Source organism: Haemaphysalis longicornis, unplaced genomic scaffold (genome assembly GCF_048455015.1).
Source record: "Haemaphysalis longicornis isolate Haplotype H1 unplaced genomic scaffold, Haemaphysalis longicornis Haplotype H1 scaffold_5, whole genome shotgun sequence".
NCBI lineage: Eukaryota > Metazoa > Arthropoda > Arachnida > Ixodida > Ixodidae > Haemaphysalis > Haemaphysalis longicornis.
The window spans coordinates 152951726-152967131 of NW_027526385.1; the positions used below are offsets into that span (position 1 = coordinate 152951726).

The following is a 15406-nucleotide window of genomic DNA, read 5'->3' on the forward strand; positions in this document are numbered from 1 at the left end:
AATAGCATGGGAAGATAAATAGAATGCTCAATAACTTCACATACCAACGCAAACCCTTTCGAAGTAACGAGAAAGCAAACCAGCCGCTAGCCTTTCCACTGACAGCGGTAAAAAAAGAAAAAAAATGGTACAGAGACGAAAAAGAGGCCCTTCTTTCAAGAGGGCATGCACACACAAGAACAAGAAGTGGTATATCCAACAATCTGTGAGTGCGCAGTTAATACGTAAACAAAAATAGCATGGGCCGATAAATAGAATGCTCAATAACTTCACATACCAACACAACCCCTTTCGAAGTAACGAGAAAGCAAACCAGCCACTAGCCTTTCCACTGACAGCGGTAAAAAAAGAAAAAAAATGGTACAGAGACGAAAAAAAGGCCCTTATTTCAAGAGGGCATGCACACACAAGAACAAGAAGTGGTATATTGAACAATCTGTCAGTGCACAGTTAATACGTAAACAAAAATAGCATGGGCAGATAAATAGAATGCTCAATAACTTCACATACCCACGCAAACCCTTTCGAAGTAACGAGAACGCAAACCAGCCGCTAGCCTTTCCACTGACAGCGGTAAAAAAAAGAAAAAAATGATACAGAGACGAAAAATAGGCCCTTCTTTCAAGAGGGCGTGCACACACAAGAACAAGAAGTGGTATATCGAACAATCTGTCATTGCACAGTTAATACGTAAACAAAAATAGCATGGGCAGATAAATAGAATGCTCAATAACCTCACATACCAACGCAAACCCTTTCGAAGTAACGAGAACGCAAACCAGCCGCTAGCCTTTCCACTGACAGCGGTAAAAAAAGAAAAAAAATGGTACAGAGACGAAAAAGAGGCCCTTCTTTCAAGAGGGCATGCACACACAAGAGCAAGAAGTGGTATATCGAACAATCTGTGAGTGCACAGTTAATACGTAAACAAAAATAGCATGGGCAGATAAATAGAATGCTCAATAACTTCACATACCAACGCAAACCCTTTCGAAGTAACGAGAAAGCAAACCAGTCGCTAGCCTTTCCACTGACAGCGGTTTAAAAAGAAAAAAATGGTAGAGACGAAAAAGAGGCCCTTCTTTCAAGAGGGCATGCACACACAAGAACAAGAAGTGGTATATCGATCAATCTGTGAGTGCACAGTTAATACGTAAACAAAAATAGCATGGGCAGATAAATAGAATGCTTAATAACTTCACATACCAACGCAAACCCTTTCGAAGTAACGAGAAAGCAAACCAGCCACTAGCCTTTCCCCTGACAGCGGTAAAAAAAGAAAAAAATGGTACAGAGACGAAAAAAAGGCCCTTATTTCAAGAGGGCATGCACACACAAGAACAAGAAGTGGTATATCGAAGAATCTCTCAGTGCACAGTTAATACGTAAACAAAAATAGCATGGGCAGATAAATAGAATGCTCGATAACTTCACATACCAACGCAAACCCTTTCGAAGTAACGAGAACACAAACCAGCCGCTAGCCTTTCCACTGACAGCGGTAAAAAAAGAAAAAAAATGGTACAGAGACGAAAAAGAGCCCCTTCTTTCAAGAGGGCATGCACACACAAGAACAAGAAGTGGTATATCGAACAATCTGTCTGTGCACAGTAAATACGTAAACAAAAATAGCATGGGCAGATAAATAGAATGCTCTGTAACTTCACATACCAATGCAAACCCTTTCGAAGTAACTAGAAAGCAAACCAGCCGCTAGCCTTTCCACTGACAGCGGTAAAAAAAGAAAAAAAAATGGTACAGAGACTAAAAAGAGGCCCTTATTTCAAGAGGGCATGCACATACAAGAACAAGAAGTGGTATATCGAACAATCTGTGAGTGCACAGTTAATACGTAAACAAAAATAGCATGGGCAGATAAATAGAATGCTCTGTAACTTCACATACCAATGCAAACCCTTTCGAAGTAACTAGAAAGCAAACCAGCCGCTAGCCTTTCCACTGACAGCGGTAAAAAAAGAAAAAAAATGGTACAGAGACTAAAAAGAGGCCCTTATTTCAAGAGGGCATGCACATACAAGAACAAGAAGTGGTATATCGAACAATCTGTCAGTGCACAGTTAATACGTAAACAAAAATAGCATGGGCAGATAAATAGAATGCTCAATAACTTCACATACCAACACAACCCCTTTCGAAGTAACGAGAAAGCAAACCAGCCACTAGCCTTTCCACTGACAGCGGTAAAAAAAGAAAAAAAAATGGTACAGAGACGAAAAAAGGCCCTTATTTCAAGAGGGCATGCACACACAAGAACAAGAAGTGGTATATCGAACAATCTGTCGGTGCACAGTTAATACGTAAACAAAAATAGCATGGGCAGATAAATAGAATGCTCAATAACTTCACATAGCAACGCAAACCCTTTCGAAGTAACGAGAACGCAAACCAGCCGCTAGCCTTTCCACTGACAGCGGTAAAAAAAAGAAAAAAATGATACAGAGACGAAAAATAGGCCCTTCTTTCAAGAGGGCGTGCACACACAAGAACAAGATGTGGTATATCGAACAATCTGTCAGTGCACAGTTAATACGTAAACAAAAATAGCATGGGCAGATAAATAGAATGCTCAATAACTTCACATACCAACACAGCCCCTTTCGAAGTAACGAGAAAGCAAACCAGCCACTAGCCTTTCCACTGACAGCGGTAAAAAAAGAAAAAAAAATGGTACAGAGACGAAAAAAAGGCCCTTATTTCAAGAGGGCATGCACACACAAGAACAAGAAGTGGTATATCGAACAATCTGTCAGTGCACAGTTAATACGTAAACAAAAATAGCAGGGGCAGATAAATAGAATGCTCAATAACTTCACATACCAACGCAAACCCTTTCGAAGTAACGAGAACGCAAACCAGCCGCTAGCCTTTCCACTGACAGCGGTAAAAAAAAGAAAAAATGATACAGAGACGAAAAATAGGCCCTTCTTTCAAGAGGGCGTGCACACACAAGAACAAGAAGTGGTATATCGAACAATCTGTCATTGCACAGTTAATACGTAAACAAAAATAGCATGGGCAGATAAATAGAATGCTCAATAACCTCACATACCAACGCAAACCCTTTCGAAGTAACGAGAACGCAAACCAGCCGCTAGGCTTTCCACTGACAGCGGTAAAAAAAGAAAAAAAATGGTACAGAGACAAAAAAGAGGCCCTTCTTTCAAGAGGGCATGCACACACAAGAACAAGAAGTGGTATATCGAACAATCTGTCAGTGCACAGTTAATACGTAAACAAAAATAGCATGGGCAGATAAATAGAATGCTCTGTAACTTCACATACCAACGCAAACCCTTTCGAAGTAACTAGAAAGCAAACCAGCCGCTAGCCTTTCCAATGACAGCGGTAAAAAAAGAAAAAAATGGTACAGAGACGAAAAAGAGGCCCTTCTTTTAAGAGGGCATGCACACACAAGAACAAGAAGTGGTATATCGAACAATCTGTGAGTGCACAGTTAATACGTAAACAAAAATAGCATGGGCAGATAAATAGAATGCTCAATAACTTCACATACCAACGCAAACCCTTTCGAAGTAACGAGAAAGAAAACCAGTCGCTAGCCTTTCCACTGACAGCGGTAAAAAAAGAAAAAAAATGGTACAGAGACGAAAAAGAGGCCCTTCTTTCAAGAGGGCATGCACACACAAGAACAAGAAGTGGTATATCGATCAATCTGTGAGTGCACAGTTAATACGTAAACAAAAATAGCATGGGCAGATAAATAGAATGCTTAATAACTTCACATACCAACGCAAACCCTTTCGAAGTAACGAGAAAGCAAACCAGCCACTAGCCTTTCCCCTGACAGTGGTAAAAAAAGAAAAAAATGGTACAGAGACGAAAAAAAGGCCCTTATTTCAAGAGGGCATGCACACACAAGAACAAGAAGTGGTATATCGAACAATCTGTCAGTGCTAAGTTAATACGTAAACAAAAGTAGCATGGGCAGATAAATAGAATGCTCAATAACTTCACATACCAACGGAAACCCTTTCGAAGTAACGAGAAAGAAAACCAGTCGCTAGCCTTTCCACTGGCAGCGGTAAAAAAAGAAAAAAAAATGGTACAGAGACGAAAAAGAGATCTCTTCTTTCAAGAGGGCATGCACACACAAGAACAAGAAGTGGTATATCGATCAATATGTGAGTGCACAGTTAATACGTAAACAAAAATAGCATGGGCAGATAAATAGAATGCTTAATAACTTCACATACCAACGCAAACCCTTTCGAAGTAACGAGAAAGAAAACCAGTCGCTAGCCTTTCCACTGACAGCGGTAAAAAAAGAAAAAAAAAATGGTACAGAGACGAAAAAGAGGCCCTTGTTTCAAGAGGGCATGCACACACAAGAACAAGAAGTGGTATATCGATCAATCTGTGAGTGCACAGTTAATACGTAAACAAAAATAGCATGGGCAGATAAATAGAATGCTTAATAACTTCACATACCAACGCAAACCCTTTCGAAGTAACGAGAAAGCAAACCAGCCACTAGCCTTTCCCCTGACAGCGGTAAAAAAAGAAAAAAATGGTACAGAGACGAAAAAAAGGCCCTTATTTCAAGAGGGCATGCACACACAAGAACAAGAAGTGGTATATCGAACAATCTGTCAGTGCTAAGTTAATACGTAAACAAAAGTAGCATGGGCAGATAAATAGAATGCTCAATAACTTCACATACCAACGCAAACCCTTTCGAAGTAACGAGAACGCAAACCAGCCGTTAGCCTTTCCACTGACAGCGGTAAAAAAGAAAAAAAATGGTACAGAGACTAAAACGAGACCCTTATTTCAAGAGGGCATGCACACACAAGAACAAGAAGTGGTATATCGAACAATCTGTCAGTGCACAGTTAATACGTAAACAAAAATAGCATGGGCAGATAAATAGAATGCTCAATAACTTCACATACCAACGCAAACCCTTTCGAAGTAACGAGAAAGCAAACCAGCCGCTAGCCTTTCCACTGACAGCGGTAAAAAAAATGGTACAGAGACTAAAAAGAGGCTCTTATTTCAAGAGGGCATGCACACACAAGAACAAGAAGTGGTATATCGAACAATCTGTAGCGGTGTTATGTACAATAGGAAAAAAGATAGTTTCGGCAATTCCAGTTCGCTGATTGTTTTGAAACAGTTTTAATCGCATTCAGAACACGTTGTAATACCAGGAATGAACGCAGCTAGTAAGTGCCAGGTAGCTTGGGAGAAACTTTTTTTTCACCCATGGATGAACCTATTGTGCTATATATGGACGTTATCAAACGGCACCAGCTAAACAACCCTTAAGTTCGTTATCATACGGGGGAAGCAACCATTGACAGCACGTCATTATATTAAGAAAGTGGAGGAACGGGGGGGGGGGGTCTCGGAATGATTTTAGAACACTAGTTCGGATTTTTAAAGACTGGAAATGTTCAGCTTATTTCACCTTCCCAGCCTCTTGGATACATGCTTGCCGTCTTTCCTTCTGGTACGCTTCCGCAGGGAATCTCTGGAATTACACCGATGGATTGCTTCCTTGGCCTTTTTGCTACTGTTGTTGCAGTCTGGGCTTTCAGTTTTACCACCGTATACATCGCGAACCGTTTGTGGGAGCGTACCCTCGGTCCCGCACTCCCGAACCGAGAGAGACGCCCGCCGGGCAACCCGGCCGCGCCTGACAACCGTACGTGCAGCTCGGTCTGCACGCTGTCGCACACCCCGATTCAGTGCTGTCTTCCCGCACAGCCTGAGGCACCCGCTCCCCTACTTACGAATGCGTACAAAGCGGCCGCTGGCTGCACGAGCCACTTAACCAAGCAGGCAAAAAGCGTGACGGGAATCCCCTTACTCTTGTTCAACGAAAAGGACGCCGCTGCGCAAAATGGACGCCATCCCGCCCTGCGAAAGTGGATGTCCAGGAGCCGAATTCTCTAAAACGACGGGGCGTCGCTTTGAAACGGCGGGGCGGCGCCATTGAAATGCATGTGTTCTGGGGTTGTGGGCGTCGCTTTGAGGAAGGTGTTCTCCTAGTAAGGGCCGCAGAAAAGCATTGTGGCAAGGGCGCGAAGCGACGCCGACTGCCCCCCATCGTTTCACTTGTCGCTTCGCGCCCTTGCCACAATGCTTTTCTGCTGCACTTACTAGAACACCTTCCTCAAAGCGACGCCCACAACCCCAGAACACATGCATCTCAATGGCGCCGCCCCGCCGTTTCAAAGCGACGCCGCGTCGTTTTAGAGAATTCGGCCCCAGAGCAGCTGTTGTAAACCACTACACATGCTTATGGGGGAGGGTGTGAAATATTCCTCGTCTCGGCGGGCTTGTCGCTTGCACTCGTCTTTACTGGCGGCAAATCCTGACGCATGCTCTCGGCGTCTTGGCTATTGGGCAAGAACTGCTGGGTACTGCCTAGCCTGACGCATGCGCTAGCCCTGGAATGACGTCAACGCCCCTCCCGTTTCGAGAGCAGTGGGAAACCTAATCTTTACCAGAACAGATGAGGGATTGGGGTTCCCATTGTACACCGGTGCTTTATCGTCCGTCATGCGGTATCGATGCTTATTTTGTGTTTTTTTCTTAACACGAATACTGATGCTTCACGCCTGATTAGCGTGACGCATGCGCTCGGTGTCTTGGACGAGAACTGCTGGGTCCTGACTGGGTTTTTTGTTTGGGACACAAACTTTTCCGACCAACGAGAGACTAACAGCTTCGCTGCAATACAATCAACGCTGTCCTTTCCCGGGAAAATTCAACTTCGCCTCTCTATTAGCGCATTCGTGGTAGGCCACTGGAGCGGCGGTGCGTCGACTGCGTAGGCGTATACAACAGCCGTTGTTGTGGTTTACACACCCAGTAGATACTGCAGCATCTACCGGCGATATTTTTACACGCCATGTTTACTTTTACTGGTGTCGGGCTTCATTCACAGGAAGAGTACAGGTTCGAGTGGAAAAGAGCGGCACTTGATGGCGCCAATAACAGGGCGCACGTAGGTGGTAACATCGAATGTTTTGCGGCCGAAAAGGTGCGGACAAGCTAACGTGCATCGCCATAGATACCATTTGCAACCCACTTTTGCATATTAGATAAAATGACGGATAAAAGGTACTCAGAAAAGTTCCTGCATTTTTACATTATCCTGCTACCGGTTTTTATGCCATATTCGTACCGCTTCCGTTTCGCAGGGGGCCCCGTAAGTTCATTACGAGTGTAGTTGTCTTGTTTGCACATATAGTAGATACTGTAACCTACACCAGCGCACAGAATGGCGGCCGAGCCCAGAAAAAGCCCCTCTTCGCCATCGATATACACATCACAGTCGGGAATTTTCATTTTCTTCAGCAGCGCCCTAAGCCACTTCTGGCAATTGTTTGTCAGGAAGTCGTAACGGCTGTGGTTGTTCAATTCGGCCACATGTTCTTCAACACGTTGCTTTGGAATCTGGAACTTTCCAAGGCATTTCTGAAACGAAACGAAGAAAAAGAATATTATGGGAAGAGCACGACGGAACTGAATACCGCTTCCAAGGACGCAGTGACAATCCAGCTATATATGTTGAGCGGACCCATTTATATTATTCGCAAGCGCATTGGGCATTTGTAAGACCATTTCTTGTCACCGCCATTCGGTTCGTGAAAAGAAAACGCTCGGATACATTTAGGTTTTAATTTTAGCGCTGATTGCTTTTACCAGGTTAGCACAGGTGTTTAATTTGCGAGGACCTTTGGAGTGCTAGCGTGCCTTTTCTGTTGCACTACAGTACGCACAGCCGGAATGCCAAATTAATTATCCAATACAAAGGAGGAACTGAAAGCTGACCTTGTAAACGCCAAGGAAGACATCATGGAAGCCCTTGTCAGAACATTTTACAAATTACGGGAGATACAAATACAGCGCAAACGTTTAACCAGCGAACAGCTCGTCCCGCACAATGACGGTGCGCAGCCGTGCATTTGCAAATGACTCCGTGGAAGAACGTGCGAAAAAGTTGATATGTTGCAAACAAGAACAGGACAGGAAATAAAATATATGGCCTTTCGCGCCTAACATGGAACTTGAAGACAGTGCTGTGAAGGTGGTTGGAAAGCAAAGCATGAAACAACACAAACCACAATTGTTCATGCGACGTCACTTGAATTCACACACGTGGCTCTACAAAGAGTGAAACCAGATATTCTGCCAGCCATTACCTGGAATTCGCGGGGGTGGCGTCCAGAACGCAGCAGCGTCGGCCACGGCCGGGCTACAGCGGCGGACGTCGCCGCTGTAGCCCGGCCGAGCGTCGGCAGGCAGAAAACGAAAAGAGCGTCATTCAAAGGGTGAGACGGCGGAACCTAGCCATCCTGATGTGCTATCTCGGGGATACACCACAGCGCGACACAAGCGCAGATACCAAAACAATTCGGCATGTGAGCGTAGTGATTCCCATTTATGCCGATTAAAAATAGTTAGTTAAGAAAGTGTGAGAATAGCGAGAAAGCTGAGGGAATTTTTATAATCGCTAGCTATCAGAACCAGCTGCTTCTTTCGTCTTTTGTTATACATCTTAAAACACAACCGAATTGGTCTTCACCAAGGGTCCGCGGGGCACTTGCACAAAGACTGGTATAGCGTGTCGAGGCTGCGGCATCTCGGACACTCTGCGGAGAGGAAGAGGTGTGGGTGGGAGTGCTGTAATTACGTGCGCTGGGGGAAGGAGTGGGTTTGTAGAGTGCGCCACATCTGTGCTTCCTCTATCGTAAGTTGGGCGTTGGGCGGGGGTAGTGTTCTGCGGGTGAGGCGGTAGTGCTGTGTGATGTCTCGGTATGTGGTGAGGGCGTACCCAGTGACCTCGAGTGCTCAATGCGTACAACCAAGAGAAGGGCTCGCCCGGGGTATTAATGCTTGGGCCTGTTCATTAGCTACCTCGTTGGTTCCCACGTCAGTGTGAGCTGGGGTCCACAGCAGCATCACGGGCTGGTCGGGAGGTATCTTTAGGAGAATTTGTAGTGCCGAGGCTGAGATGTTGCCCTTCTCATAATTGCGTAGCGCCTGCTGTGAGTCTGACGGTCGGTGTTGGCGTCTTGCATATGGCGAGAGCCAGGGCTGTTTTTTCTGAAGTGGTGGGTTTTGTTGTACACATGGTGGCTTTGATTGTTGGTTGCGTTTCTGTGGCGGAAGCGATGCCTGCGATTGCGAAGGCTAATCTGCCGGCGTACCGTGCCGCATCCACATACACGGTGCGCTTGTCTGGTGGGTAGTGCTGCGAATGGTACTGCGTGCGTGCCTCTCTTCTTCCCGCGTGGAAGGTCGGTTGCATGTTTCTGGGGGTGGGTTTGACCTTGATTAGGGCTCGGATGTTTTTTGGTATCCTGGCCGGAGCGGAGTCGGTGTGGGGCAGATGAATTTGAATCCGTTCCAGTATGGACCTTCCGGTTGTGGTCTGCGCCAGCCTGTGCATCTGTGCCGTGCGATGGGCATCGATTATCTCGCCTACGGTGTTGTGTGTGCCCAGGTTCGCAAGTCTGGTTGTTGAAGCAGAGTGGGGAATGTGCAGGGCCGTGCGGTAGGCTGTCCGAAGTAGAGTATCGAGCGAGTCTTTGTTCGATTGGGTTAAGTTCACATACGGCTGGTGATAACAGAATCTGCTGACTACGAAGGCTTGTACGATCCTTAGCCTCTCTTCCTGTGTGAGGCCACGTTGCCTTCAGGTGATTTGCTTAGCATGGAAATTGTTTGTAGCGTGTGTGACCGTAAGACGCGTACCGTCTCGGTTGTCCCACTGTTGGACTGCATCCGTAGTTCTAGTATTTTTAAGCTTGAGACGGTGGGTATGTTTTGTCCTCCGATGTCGACTTTGCTGGGTGGCCCGTTTCTTCCTGGGGGGATGAAGGACCATCAGTTCGGATTTTGTTGTTGAGTAAGTGAGGCCCGCCTTGTTTTCGAGTTCCGCGATTATTACGGCGCCTGTGCTTAGCTTCTGTTCGATGTCGGCGTCTCTGCCCCAGTCGACCCAAAGGGTGATGTCGTCTGCGTATATCGTTGATCTTAGTCCTGATATGCTGTATAGTGCTCTGGCCATCGGTCGGATTGCGAGGTTGAAGAGTAAAGGCGAAAATACGGCTCCCTGGGGGGTCGCCTTGTCTGGCATCTTGAAGATCTGTGTTTGGGACGTTTCTAACTTCATCCTGGCTGTCCGGCCTGTGAGGAAGGATTTAACATAGGCGAATGTTCTTTCTCCTAGCCCGAGCGTGGAGATTTCTGTGAGTATTGAATTGTGCGAGACGTTATCAAAGGCTTTGTGGAGGTCAATGGCTAAAATGGCTGCGTTCTCTTTTTTCGGTGGGTGGTACAGTAAGTCGTGTTGAATCTATAGAAGTGCGTCCTGAGTGAAGAGCCTTGAGTTGGTTGTGTGGTAGCATGTCGTTTGTCTCGAAGTAATCTACTAGGCGAGAGTTCATAACTTGCTCCATGAGTTTCCCCACGCACGACGTAAGTGATACTGGTCAGAGTTTCTATTTTGATTGGCTTGCTTGGCTTTGTAATGAGTGTTATGTTAGCGTGCTTCCAGTCAGGGGGCACTTCCCCCTCCCGCCACACCTTGTTAAAGTAGTCTTTTAGAGTCTCAGTCGCCGTCTCCTCTAGATGTCATAGTATCTTGTTAGATATGTTGTCTTCTCCAGGTGAGGTCCCTCTTGTGAGTGTTCGGATGGCGGCGTGCACCTCTTCGAATGTGAATTCGGCGTCTAGCATTTCGTTTCTCACGCCCATATAATGCAGAGGTGGGGAGCGCGTACTATCATTTTGCGTTGCATATAGTTTTATAAGCTCTCCATGCATCTGTAATTCCGAGCCGTCGTAATCTTGTATAAGTTTCGTGATCTTATTGGCTGATTCTGTTTTGTTGTTACTGGGGTCGACTAGTTTCCGTAGGATCGCCCACGTGCGCTTCATCGATAGTGTGCCGCGCATTTCGTCGCACACTTGGAGCCCCCGTAATCGAGTCAGGTAGTCTGCGTGTTTGGCCATTGCTATCTTAAAGAATCTTTAGCTTCCTTCTCAGTGCTTTCCTGTGCCGGTGTTTTTTCCATCTCTCTTCGATGCTGCGATACGCGTCCCACATGTGCTGTAGCTTAGAATCAACGCACGGTGCCGGGATCATGGGGTCTATTGGTGCATCGCTGTCTTCTTTGCATTTCAAAATGTTCTGCGTCCATTCTCTGATGTTGCTTTCTGTAAGTTCTTTGGGTGGTTCTACTTGCTCACATTTTTGTCTGAATAGATCTCAGTTGGTAAGGAGTTTCCTGGGTGGCTCACGTGCCAGCCGCGTCGTGTAGTTGACTTTTAACTCTATTATATGGCGGTCTTGAGAGGTTTTGAGAGGTGATCCTCCATTTTCCCGCTACTATTTTGTGCGTTAGAGTTAGGTCCGGGGTTGTGTCCCTTTGTACGCTGTTTCCGATCAGGGTCGGGGTTCCTGGCGTATTGTGTATCATCATCATCATCATCATAATCATCATCATCATCATCACAAGCCTATCTACGCCCACTGCAGGGCAAAGGCCTCTCCCATTATTCTCCAATTACCTCGGTCCTGTGCCAACTGTGACCAATTTATCCCCGCAAACTTCTTGATCTCATCTGCCCATCTAACTTTCTGCCGCCCCCTGCAACGCTTGCCTTCTCTAGGGATCCACTCTGTTGCCCTTAATGACCAGCGGTTATCTTGCCTTCGCATTACGTTGTGTATTGTGTATAGTGAGACCCAAAGTATTCATTAATTCCTCTTGTTTCCTCCCCTTGCTTGTTGTCTTACGGTATCCCCACGCCTCGTGTGGAGCATTAAAAACTCCTATTATTATCAGGGGTTCGTTTCTGGCTATTATCATAGCTTCAAGCAGGACGGGCTTGAAGTTGTGGGTCGCCTGTTTTGGAGGGCTGTAAACGTTGAGCACGTGGATCGGCTGTTGTCTCTTCTTCACTGGCAATAGAGTGGTGAATATGTGCGGTATATTTGTGTTGGTGATTTCGTTAGTTGACGTGCATATGTTTGTGTTGACGAGTTTAGCTAGTTGCGGGTGATCGGGGTGTGTGTGTGTGCTGTGTAGTTGAGAAGCTTGGTGTTGGGTCCTGTCTCCTGTAATGCTATGACCTCGGGTTGTTCACCTAACCTGGAAAACTGGGCTTGCAGCTGGTTTCTCTTAGCTCTGAAGCCCCTTGCAGTTCCACTGCCATATGGTGATTTGTATAGAAGTCGGCATCTTGCTCGATATCTATTGGTAGAGGGGTCATGCTTGTCAGGTCGGTTGGGTTGCTTGTTTTCCCGCCCTGAAAACCAGTTCCTAACGTATCTTTCTTATACGACCACTCAATTCCGCCGTGTCCGGGTTAACCAGGAGGTGCTGTAGAACAAGTAAATCAAACCATGCGAAGGAAGCGCGCAATGGGCGCGAAGCTGTGCTAAACTACGCCAAAAACTACCCTCGCTAAAGCAGACGACAAAGCCGTACCGCCGACACACCCTCCGGCGAGCGGGAATCTCTGCGCGGTGAACTCTGGGTAAACTCGCCGCGTCATCTACAGCGTGGTGCGTGAGTGAAACCCTCCGGCGCGTTGGGAGCTTATTGTCGCGCACCCCGCGAAAGAACCGTGGGCTGTTAGAGGTACAAAGCTTTGCCTTAAAAGGGGTTGCGTAGCGTTTGAGTACTTTATAAGCGGCCATACAGACTTAAAAGGATTTATCAATAACGAAAGTGAGAGTGCCTAACCTAATTACTGATATCAGCACGAACGACTGCCCACAATTGTATCAAGTGTGGCATGCTTCTGCAATCCCTCTACACATAATAAATGCACCAGAAAACATTGACATGGAACCCACAAGGGAAATCTCCGTCTATCTAGTGACAGTGAGTACAGACACCGAAAATGCCGACTCCCCATACACAGGCAGTGTGCAGCCAAGTTAATGTGCTGAGGCGTGGAAGGTCAAAGCCATGAACGGTCGCTTTCCAAGCTCCGTCAAGTTTCGGCTGATGGGCTTTATGTGTTACTGCACTCACCGCGTGAGGTAAGACATCAAGAGCTGCTCGGCCAAATCGCACCAAGGACGCATTGCGCCTGCTCTGAGATGCCTCCTCAGTGTGCATGTAAATCTTGATGTTTAAGTAACAATAACAATTTTTAATGAAGATTTCAAAGTTACAGCAATCCCTTGTTATAACGAAGTCAGCGGGACGGCTAAAAATTTTGTTATAAGGGGTATTTCGATATAAGAGCCCAGTGGAGAAAAGCTAAAGCAGTTGAGCTTTAACTGCGCCACAACTGCGAGGAATCAAAACACAATGTATTCAGTGTATTCAGAGCGAATGCAATGTATTCAGAGCGAATGAGGAGGGAAGGCAGTGACAACTTTTATAAAGGGTGGTGCTGGCTTTGCGGAACGCTTTGAGAGTTTTGCGTTGGAAAGTGCTGCAAATGCCATCGCTCAATTCTGAGGTTGTATTTGTTGAGCTCAAAAATGATTAAGCGCTCATTGTGGGTACACAGCACAATCATGACGAGTGACCTGTTTTGCACTAGGGGCTTTGCATGATCACTCGGCAATTTTATCCCGAGGCATGCAGCCGTGAAGTTTGCATAAGAAAAGTTTTTCGGCGTCCCGTTGTCGACGACACTGCGAGTTCTACGGTTCGACTGTCGATGTTCGCGCACCGCCACGTCCGAGCCATTGAACAATGTCTTCGGACAAAATTCAAACACCCTGCCATGCAGTTGGACCGTTTATCTAAAGTCGGATGGCGCAAATCGACAATGACCAGCTTTAGTAAATCATCGGGGAAACACCAGCTTGCGTCGACCCGCGAAATTGACAGCCTGACTCGCCGCTGGGCCGACGCCACTCGCCGCTGCTCAGCGACGCCTCCGCTCACCCCTTCCCTCTAAGCAGGTCCAGCTCCGCGTGCGCTTTGAGGAATGCGGACTAAAATGCATGCGTTTGGGTTGGGACCAGAAGAAATTTCGCATAAAGCGATATTTCGAGTAAAGCGATTTCATTATAACGAGCGATTAGTATATTTTAATGCAACCGAGGTTATGAGGAGAAACATTGGGTAAATCAGAGGGCGTAGGGTGCCGGTTGTGGCGAAGGCAGCGGTGACCAGGACCCCGATTTCTAAGGCCGCCTCTCAGCATAGCCTCCATAAATCACGGAAAAGACAGGCTCTCTTGATAATATTAGATATTTTCTTTAAAATCTCGGCATCCGCAATATATAAAACTGTCACACGTATTGCAGACGGGTAAGTTGTTATATATCTAGCAATAAAAAGCGCAAAAAACACAAAACTTCCAAAGGGCACATAGATACAGCGCCGTGTCTCTGTGCCCTGTTGTCCTCTTGTTTTGAGGTGCTGTCTCTCGCTGAGTGTGAAACTGCTTCCTCCTCAATTAAACAAAAAAACATTTTCCCATCGCGGCCTGGAGGCATTGCGTAAAAGAGCTATCAAGTACCAATATTTTTACGGGTATATATGAGCCGAATAATAGTAGTAATGATACACTATTAAAAGACAGCTCAAGAAACCAGACACGTGAGAAAAATTACAGGTAAAACACCCATACAGCATGCCCATTTTGAGCTGAAGTTTGGTTACATTGAGCACAAGGCACTACTCCAGTTGCACACATCGCTACGTCGAAAATAGGAGGCAGTCTCTTTTGCCAGACTTAAGCCTAAAACCATTTTCGCTAATCACCATCAGCAGCAGTCCACTAGAATCCACTGCAGGACGAAGGCCTCTCGAATTAATCTGCAGTTGTTCGGTCCATGGCCGTCCGAGGATATTCTCCGCCTCCGAGTTTCCTTATTTCGACTCTCGATCGAGTAATTGGCCTTCCCCTTCTACTAGACCCGTCCCACCGCATCCACTCTGTCACTCTGGTAGTCCACCGAGTGTCATTTCGCCTTACTGCGTGGCACAGCCCAAGTAAATTTTTTTTCTTAATTTTAAGTATACGATATATTTTACTCTAGTTTGTCCTCTGGTTGACGAAAATTCTTTCCTCGCCCTTAATGTTACTCCTATCATTTGTCTCTTCATGTAGCGTTGAGCCGACCTAAGTTTGCTTTCAATCTGTTTATTCAGCCACTAGGTTTAAGTTCAATATCGTCACGTATCTAAAGACGACGCAGCTTTCATGAAGGAACAAAGTTTATTGGAGCGAACGTCTGCTGCCTTCTTAACTCAAAAGATTACTCAGCGGCGAAGGAGCAGTTAAAAAGTGACGTGTGCCGGCGAGTGTCGTCGAATTGAACGCAGAGGAGTCTGCTTTGCAGCCATATATAATTCGGCGTGATTGCTTCGGGAAACGTGGAATCACATGGAGAACGGAGTACATCAAAGCAGAATGTTCTAGT

General features: G+C 46.2%; 1 protein-coding gene across 7 annotated transcripts in view; it reads right to left on the bottom strand.

Moving 5' to 3' along the window:
- Positions 1-6238: 6238 nt before the first annotated feature.
- LOC144138760 (uncharacterized) overlaps positions 6239-15406 on the bottom strand; it is a 127175-nt gene continuing 118007 nt past the window's right edge. For all 7 annotated transcript variants that reach the window (XM_077671175.1, XM_077671169.1, XM_077671171.1 and 4 more), the window contains one exon: positions 6239-7470. In XM_077671175.1, the coding sequence (XP_077527301.1) occupies positions 7138-7470 (333 nt within the window). In that variant the 3' untranslated portion in view covers positions 6239-7137. The remainder of the gene's footprint in view (positions 7471-15406) is intronic.